This window comes from Zingiber officinale, chromosome 1A (genome assembly GCF_018446385.1).
Source record: "Zingiber officinale cultivar Zhangliang chromosome 1A, Zo_v1.1, whole genome shotgun sequence".
NCBI lineage: Eukaryota > Viridiplantae > Streptophyta > Magnoliopsida > Zingiberales > Zingiberaceae > Zingiber > Zingiber officinale.
Window position 1 is genome coordinate 191,726,771 of NC_055987.1, and position 10,061 is coordinate 191,736,831.

The 10,061-nt window shown below is 35.3% G+C and overlaps 1 protein-coding gene across 1 annotated transcript; it reads left to right on the forward strand.

Moving 5' to 3' along the window:
• The first annotated feature begins 5,927 nt into the window (after positions 1 to 5,927).
• LOC122013857 lies at positions 5,928 to 6,902 on the forward strand. Its single transcript, XM_042570075.1, has one exon. It carries the CDS (start codon positions 6,028 to 6,030, stop codon positions 6,670 to 6,672), a length of 645 nt encoding a protein of 214 aa, XP_042426009.1. The 5' UTR covers positions 5,928 to 6,027; the 3' UTR covers positions 6,673 to 6,902.
• The last annotated feature ends 3,159 nt before the right edge of the window (positions 6,903 to 10,061 follow it).

Below are 10,061 nucleotides of genomic sequence, written 5' to 3' on the forward strand. Positions count from 1 at the left end.
ATTGGAAAATTAATAAGAACTATCAAGTTGGGTTTTTGGTATGTTCTTAGGCAATTTAAGGCAATTCGGGCCTTAAATTTAAAAGTGCTACTCTTGAGGAAAAATGGAATATGCCAACATTTGAGGACATGTTTATTTTAATTGGCATAAATTAATCAAGGGAATAAGAAATGCAAACTTAGGCTTTGGCATTTTCTTGAAGCACTTTAGGGCAATCTAGGTTTAAGGTGTAAGTTTAGCTAAGACTTTAAGGATACTTAGATAGTTAATCTAGGTATATTTTATTTATGCTAAATCTTGCCATGATTATTTGCCCATCATATGCCATGACATCATGTCTATTTTTACATTCATGTTTTATTATGAAAAATCCAAAAAATACCATGTCATGACATTCATACATCATGTAGCAATAGGATATTTTCTTTTGAAATTATTTTCTTTTGATGTATGCCATAACATAATCATGCATTAAGTTTAATTCCTTGTAATTAAAGACAAATGACATCTAACGACACTTATTGACAAGTGACATCCTGGGTGGATGTCTAATATCTCTAAAATGCCTAGATAGATATGCATGATCCCTAGAATAGGGCAAAACCAAATTTTACATCTCACAAAGACCTCTAAGGTGACTTGTATGTGTTTTAGTGCATATTATATACAAGTGAGATGTTAGGATGATGAACAAAGCTCAAGATGTTGATTTAGTGCATTCCTTTGAGTTTTAAATTCATCAAAACACATAGTTATGTGTTTTCCCATCATTGGGAAAGCTAATGTACAAGTCATGTGCATTATGCCCAAGGAACATGATGGGATATTGGTTTTGAAAATGTTTTTAAAATGTTTTTGGAAAACCTTGGTGAAGGCTATCTTTTGATAGTAATCACCATTGAATAGTTAGACACAAACTTGAAGAAAAACACTAAAGTTTTTGTAAGTTTTCAAGTTTGTGTCAATCTTTGAAAATATGATGTATTTTCATAGAAAGCTATTTTTCCATGATTAAGTATGCCTAAATAATGTCTACACGAAATTTCATAATTTTTGGATTTTGTAGAATTTTCTAGGGGTTTCAAGTTGACTGAAATGGAATTTCAGCAACTATCGAGCTCGATCGATCCATGGATCGATTGGAGTTCCATGAATCGATCCATGGATCGATTCAAGCACTTCGGGCAGAAGCTCGCTGGATCGATCAGCCGATCGATCCGGAGTCTGAATCGATCCGTGGATCGATTCGAAAGGTTCAATCGATTGGAACCCAACTCAATCGATCCAAGTTGCTGATTTTGGCTGGGAAGGCCTGATCTCAGCATCTTTGAACCTCTTTGAGTCTAGGTAACCATTCCAAACCCCTTAAATATATTTGTATACATACAAAGGGTGTTTTCATGTTGAAAACAAGGATGGATTGGTTAACGACGACTAAGTAGAAGTTTATGTTGAGGTTGTTTCAAATTTTGAATATTTGAACCTCAAAACTTCTAAATTTGGGTTTCCTAATGTTTTAGGGATTCCAAGTCATTGTTGGTGCAATGACAGAAGTTACCACCATGTCTTTAGGGGGAGGGACTCTTTAAAGACATGAAAATTATTTTTCATGAACCTTGGAAGGTGGTTAACCTTCTATTGTGGACTTGCTCAAGGTTGAGCATTTAAACTTGAAATGGGAAAAATGGGGAGTGGATATCCTCATTATTTCAAGTGGACACTCAAGTGGTAGATAATGCTCAAGGTTGGGTAGTTGTCTACATTGAGGGAGAAGTTAAGGATAAATGAAGGGTATGAGACCTTCATTATCGTGTTGATCACAACGAGTGATGTTGTGAACAACGATGAGCAACTCTTCAGGGGGAGAGTCTTCAACAAATGGATTTGTTGAAGTGTGCCCAGAATTGGAGCATAGGTTGATGTGTGTCCAACGATGGGTTGATGTGTGCCAATAGGGGGAGAATGTATGGTTAAGCTTAGTCCTTCATTACCTATGGGAAGGTCATAGGGGGAGAATGAAAGGACTCATGAAAGGAGTAAGTTAGGCTTTCATTACCTAGAGGGAGTTTGCCCTCTTAGGGGGAGAATGAAGAGCTTAATTTATGCTTTCATTACCTAGTGGCATGAAGAAGGAGGCTATGGGATTAGCCTAACTTACATATGGGATTGTAAGTGTTATTGTGGTATTGTCAAACATCAAAAAGGGGGAGATTGTTGGTGCAATATCCCTCAGGTCAAGGTTGACCTGGGTAACCAAGCTGAGTCTTGGTTTGGGTTTAGATGTTTGACAATAAGATATTGATTGAAGAAGAGTCAAGTAGGTCAAGGTTGACTGGATACTTGACTGGGAAGTTCTAACTGGGATGTTAGGCAAAATGAAAGTCCTGGTGAGTGAAGCCAGGCAGAAGAAAAGTCCTGGTGAGTGAAGCCAGGCAGAAGGAAGTCTTAGTGAGTGAAGCTAGGCAGATGGAAATCCTGGTGAGTGAAGCCAGGTGAAAGTCCTAGTGAGTGAAGCTAGGCAGATGGAAAACCCTGGTGAGTGAAGCCAGGTGAAAGTCCTAGTGAGTGAAGCTAGGCAGATGGAAAACCCTAGTGAGTGAAGCTAGGTGAAAGGCCTGGTGAGTGAAGCCAGGCAAGGGAAAATCCAGATGGATCAAGGATGATCGGACATCTGGTGTTGGGAAGTCCAAGTAGGTCAAAGGATTGACTGGATACTTGGCATGAAAGAAAAGTCCAAGTAGGTCAAAGGGATTGACCGGATACTTGGCACAGAGAAAAGTCCAAGTGGGTCAAAGGGATTGACTGGACACTTGGTAAGGGAGTCCTAGCAGGTCAAGGGAGTGACTAGATGCTAGGCATGACATACCAACAGGTCAAGGTTGACCGGATGTTGGTTTGGGAGGTTTAGGACTTGGTTTTGGACAAAAACCAAGTGCTGGATCGATCGATGGATCGATCCAGGGCTCTGATCGATCGGTGGATCGATCCGGACCTTCTGTCGAAGAGCTTGGATCGATCCGTGGATCGATCAGAGGTCCCAATCGATCGATGGATCGATTGGGGGCCCTGGATCGATCCACGGATCGATCCGTGGATCGATCCAGCGTGCGCGATAGGCGCTGGATCGATCCATGGATCGATCAAAGCCTCCGATCGATGGGAACATTCGAATCGATCGGGATCCGACCGTTGGCGTCGTTTATAGTGTTGGCGTGCGATTCCTTGAAGAACTTCTCGATTCACTCTAGAGCTCGCTGACTCCTCCAAAGCTCGGATCGCGATTCTTGAAGGATCTTGGAAGCTCTCCAAGTCAAGAGGCGGATCAAAGCCAAGAAGAGAAGCTAGGGTTAGGGTTTTGTACTCATTGTAAGCTTGTAAGCTTGTATTTCTTGTATCATTTCTCTCTCTTCTTGTATTGAGTATTGTAGGGCTTCTCCGCCCTTGGTAGTTACCATAAAGGAGAGTTTTATTTAGTGGAGGGTGTGTGTGTTGGTGTGGATCCTTGGATTAGTCACCTCTTGTGAGGTGGATACCAAGTAAAACCAACCGTGTTAGCGTTGTGTGTTTGTTTCTGTATTTTCCGCTGCACATCTTTGAAGGAACAAGCAACGCCGAGCACCGAGCGAACGCGACGAGCTATTCACCCCTCTAGCTACTTTTGGTCCTAACACTGCGTTGGCCCTACGACGCTCAAGTCAATCACCGACGATACATGAAAGCGGCGGAACAACGAAGAAACAGTGTAGCAACAGTGATGTACGCGTACCTCTGACGAATCTTGGACCTCTTTATATAGGGCTCCCAAAGCGCGCGTGTATGTCAATAAAGTGTTCCTAAAACAATACCTTATTGAGCCGAGCATATTTATGAAGTGACAGTGGAAGTTTAAACCAAATTTGAAAAATGAAAAAAAATTAAAAATTAAAAATTAAAAATTAAAAATTAAAAATAAAAAAACATTAAAAATAAAAAAGAGAAAAAACATAAAAAAAATAAAATGAAAAAATGTAAAAAATAAATAATAAAAAATAAAAATAATAAAAATTTAAAAACGTAAAAACAATAAATTTAAAATTTTTAAAAAATAAAACAAAAATGGAAAACAAAAAATAAAAAAAACACACTTAAAAAATAAAGAAAATGAAAAAAAAAGTAAAAAAAGGAATAACATAAAACTTAAATAATAATAATAATAATATTTAAAATAATTAACTTTATTATATAAAATAAATTAAATCATATTTTTTTAAAAAAAATTGAAATTTTTTAAAAATTTAATATATGTTAAATTATCAATGTTTTTAAAAGAAATATAAATACTATTATATATTTTTAATTTTTTAAAAAGTTAATATATTAAGCTACAAAATTTGTATTATTTAATAATGTTTAATTGTAATTTATTGTAGTTTTTTTTTAAAATAATATTTTATTTATTTATATAACCTCAAGTAATTGTAAATTGTAACCTAAAACTCTATAAATAATATATTATTTTTATAAATATAAATTTCAAGAAACTTCATTATTCTCTAAATGTAGTTTTGGATAGTTGATCCGTTTAAACGGTAGATAGCATGGAGAGTAAGTATCATCATTTACTTAAATATCATTTGGTAAAAAAAGTATATATTAATTTTAACATTTTATTAAAATAAATTTTTAAATAGTTGACTTTTTTTTTTGTGGATACAGAGTGAAATCAGTTTCTTTTTTTTTTTTTTTGGTTTTTATAATTTTTATAAGCAATATAAGTTATCTCATTATATAATTAGTTAGATATTTATTTATATTAATATAAAAATATTTCTTTCATTTACAGTTTCATTTATGTCAATATTTTTGATTGTCATGCATTAATATTTGTTTGTTATTTATTATTATTATTTCATTTGACTATATATTATATTATATCCATATAATATAATTAATAATTATATAAGTTATTTTATACTATTTTGAAAATTATGAATAAATTAATTAAGTTTCGGTTGATCTTAATATATTATTATTATTATCATATTTTTAAATATAGCATATCCTAAATTGTTTTTAAAAAATATTTTATAGTATATATATAAATTCTATTATAAATATTAATATAGCATTCTCGCCTCTTTCATGTAATTTGCTTCTCCCATCCCCTCCGACACGATCACCTTCTTGACCCCATCAAAAATTTAATGATATTCACATTTATACCCTTTTATACTTTATTTGTTATTTGTTATTTGTTATTTTTTAATTGGTTTTATTTTTTTTTGTTAATAATAAAAAAGCAAATAATTTTTTTATTTTCGCACTCCCAATGCACAATTTTTTTTTGACCGGCCCCAATATTTTTTTATTAGTTTTGTTTTTTTTGTTAAAATAAAACAAAACTAATAAAAAATAAACAAAACTAAAATAAATTTTTTATGTTAACAATATTATTTTTTTAATTGGTTTTATTTTTTTGTTAACAATAAAAAAACAATTTTTTTTATTTTCACACTCCCAATATACAATTTTTTTTGCCGCCCCCAATATTTTTTTTATTAGTTTTGTTTTTTTTTGTTAAAAAACTAAAATTAATAAAAAAAATAAACAAAGCTAAAATAAATTTTTACTGCCCCAACCATTTTTTTTATTAATTTTGTTTTTTTTAAAAATCAATAAAAAAATTTGGCCGGGCTCAGCAATTTTTTTTTTATTAATTTTGTTTATTTTTTTGTTAATAAACAAACAAAATAAAAAAAATGACAAAGGGTATAAATGTAATTTTTGGAGTGAGGCTGGGAAGGGATGTGTCAGAAGGGGGTGGGAAAAGCAGCTCTCCTCTTTCATTTACGAGGTCATTTATTAGCTTCTATTGACCTGCCACCACCCGCCTTCAAAAGAACTGTTCATGAGTGCTGGGCAGCAGCGTATTCTTGACGGCGAGAAACTTAGCGTCGGACAAGCCCCAAGAACAGCATCTTCACTTGCCATCAACGCCGGGAAAATTAGCGCAGTCCACCATCAACGCCGGGAAAACTACCGCAGGCCATGGCGCCGAGAAACTGGGCTTCGGGTCTTCCGTCGGAGCTTCTCTCTCAGATTTTTGAGCTCTGCAACTACTTTCATCGTGCACGTTTTGCCGCTGTTTGCCGCCCATGGCACACGGCAAAACTCCAGACTAGCAAACTGCTGTCTACTCCGTGGCTCATGTTATCTCTGCCCTTCGACTACAGACGTTGGCTCGCCGCCTCTTCCTCTGCCGATCTGGATCCAATGGCTAGACTTAGACTTCCTGATATTAATGGCCTCGCTGCCATTGGATCGTCTCCCGACGGCTGGCTCGTCTTCGTTGACATGGAAAATGAGATTCTCGTCCTGAATCCCCTGAATAAGGTCAGCATTCAGTTTCCCTCCTTCAAGACTTATCCTGAAGCAACGCCCTTGCATATTATACCTGCATTTCATAATCAAAGGCATATTGAAGCAAGACCTGACTTTCCCAATCCTAACAAACTACTGTCTTTCCGTGTTTTCAAAGTTGTTTTATCGCCCTCGTCTTCACCTGGGTCATCCGCCGCCGCTGTTATTTATCAATCTATGGGTTTATTAATGATTTCGTTGTCTGACGGATGGGTTCCTGTGGATTTAGGCTATATCATTAGGGATGTAATTTTTCATAATGCAATGCTGTAGGCTGTGAACATGGATGAGACAATACTGATTTGGGACATAAACAGAGAGTATCCTGTACTCCTATAAGAAATCAAGCTAAGAGCTCAGGACCAAGTGAAAGAGAAACGCCCATGATTATTTTTAGTTTGTTGTGCAGGAGAATTATTGGTGGTTTGGAGGTGGAATTGGATTGATCAAGAACGACCTTAATTATTTAAAGTTTTTAAGTTAGTAATGAAAGAAAATTATATTATCGGACCAGACGGTAAGAGAATACGATTTACTAGTTGGGAACAGATTTATCATATTGGCGATTATAATTTATTTTTGGGGGTAAATCAATCACAAGCTTTGTCATGTGAAGAGTTTTCGACAATGAAAAATAATTCCATATATTTTACTGACGATCCTGAAGATGTGATGAACAAGGTGAAAAGATTTGACGTAGGAGTTTATGACCTACGTTAAATTTGTTCATCTTATTCATCACATCTTCTGGATCGTTAGTAAAATATATATAATTATTTTTTAATATCGAAAACTTTTCACATGACAAAGTCTGTGATTGATTTATTTCCAAAAATAAATTATAATTGTCAATCTGGTAAATCTGTTCTCAACTAGTAAATCTTATTCTCTTATCGCCTGGTCCGATAAGATATTTTTCTTCCATCATTAACTTAAAATTTTTAAATAATTGAGGTCGTTCTTGATCAGTCCAATTCCACTTCCACACCATCAATAGTTCTCTTGCATAGTAAATTAAAAATAATTATGTACGTTTTTCTTTTTACTTGTGCCTCAGCCCTGAACTTAATTTCTTCTAGGAGTATCGGATACTATTTGTTTATGTCTCAAATCAGTATTGCCCCATCTAGTTTAATTTGGTTGTTGATTTCTATTTGACTCTCAACAATATGATAATCATTCTGGTCATGTTTTTGAACCATTTAGTATTCGGTGGAATTGTTATTTCGTCTTTCTCAATCACTTACTATCTGTGTTAATTTGCTTGTTTTAGCAAGTTTGAAATTATTGCTTGTTTTCTTCTAAATTTATTGCTTGTTAATTTTCTTCTAAACTTCTTTTATATATTTTATCGTAAATGAAATTAAATAACAACGGTGGGAACTTAATATAAAAGTTGTACGTACCCAGCTGATCCAGGGACGAGAGGGTTTTGGCCTTGAGAAACTCCACAATGCTTTTTTTACTCATTGTGCCATGTATAGACAGGCAAAAGCTCGTAAATAAGGTTTAAATTCACCCCACACAACTCCTCTCTCACATTGATTGTTTCATAAAATCCACTACTCTTTTAACTAAAAAAACTTTCAAATTTCCCTGCCTTAACGCTCTCACTTTTTCTTCTTCTTATTTTTTTTACAAAAAAAAGAGAAATGTAATAATGAAAAGAGGGGTGACACTCACTCACTCATAGTCGACAACAATACATACTGGATCAGTGCAGCAAATGGACATGGGAGACAGATGAATGCGCGCAGAAATTAATTAAACTAAGTTTAGCATGCCGTGATTCAAGGTAGACTCGAGTCCCCAATCAGTAGCCTTCATGTAGTCCAGGAGCTAGCTTTGCTTTCCTTGTGCCGGGTCATGATACAATTATTATATTGCTCATTCCCTTAATTCGGACTTGTGACTTGCATGCAGCTCCTTGCACAGCTCTTATCGGTTGGTACGGTTTCCTTCTCCCGCAAGCTGACGTAAAGATGAACATTATCCATGAGTTAAGCAATCAAGTCGAACCAATTCAATTCAGGGGCACATATATAGCTACGATGGGTTCTGTCGATGATCCATGAGTCCAACAGGTGAAGCAAGGGGGTTTGGCTCTAATCTGAACATACCATTGCCCGATGGGACAGGTGATGACAAATAGAAGTTAATCTAAAAATAAGAAAAGTAAAACACACACGCTCATTTACATGGTTCAGATGGTTCAGAGATAATTTGAGCTGTTGGACGCAAGGCGGAATCGCTGAGCACACCATGCCTGGTCGCGAGGTCCTTATTGCTGTAGAGATGCAAGCTGAAAGTAGAATCCGTGAATGGGGTCACTACCGTGGTAAAAGCTTGAGGTAGCAAAGGATAGTGCTTCTGATGTGCACTTTGAAGCCGTCCGCCTCTTTAAAGAGGAATGGTTTGTGACAGAATTGGGCAAGGACGATGACCATGGAGTTTCAAGGATGAAGAAAGATGTTGTGGTCGGGTGGGAAGGATATGGAGGAGGTCGACAACGATTGTTTCTTGATACCCGTCAAGATCTCAGTTCATCAGGTCAATTAATGACATAAAAAATTAATCCTTTTCCATTCTCGTACTGTCTATTTACATCTTTGATGAACTCAAGGGTAAATTTATTGGATCCAACTTTGCTTCCAGATTTCTTATTTTATTATCAAATGCTGCTGGAGAATACCAATCTCATTTGCCTTATTTGCTTAATAATTTTGCTTGAAGTGCATTTATGATATGGTTGTAGATTTTGTTGGGACCTTGATGTCCGGCTAGAGGGGGGTAAATAGTCGATCACCCACATTTCCTATAACTTGTTAGTATGCAACAAAAATACAAACAACACTAATAAGAAAAAAAAACTAATCTACAAGACAATGAACAAAAAGAAAACATACAAACCTAACACGTTTATATAATTGAGTATGCAACAATTGAATTGGTACAAGTAGGAATAGAGCAACAGAAGATAGGAATTGCCACCCTCTTAAGTATAAATGAAGATGATAACACATCATTATAGATTATGTAGTGGGGTTACCCAAAACACAAAAAGGACATGACTATATTTGACCATCAGTGGTCGAGCTAGAGTAAAGGATGTACACATGAAAAAGACAGCATTCCGTAAACGGAACAGAGATTATGAGTTTTTAATGATGTCATTTGGAATTACTGATGCTCCTACTACTATAATGAATTTGAGTAATTGGATGGCCCTAGAGTAGTTGGATTGGTCTGTCGTCATTTTTATTGATGATATCCGGATCTATTTAAGATCGAAGGAGGAGCATATTCAAGATGTTATGGAGGGAGTGCTGATATGGGAAGTTCATCAAATGCACATTTTGGTTATGATTTTTGGGACATGTGGTTTCTAGAAAATATATTTTCATGGATTTTTAAAAGGAAAAAACTATTACTAGTTGAGAAGTTAGAGCACTTATTTGTGTCTATGGTTGCTTAGTCACATTTTATCGAACGAGTCAATGAAACACAAGTTGATGAACAACACCTCAAATTCTGAAATAGCAAACAAGATTAAGGATTTGTAGACATATTTTTCACACAATGAAGATGAGACTATCAGTTTCAAAGAAGACTGTGTGTCTAGAGACACTTGATTAAAGAAGACATACTACCGAGAAGCACAT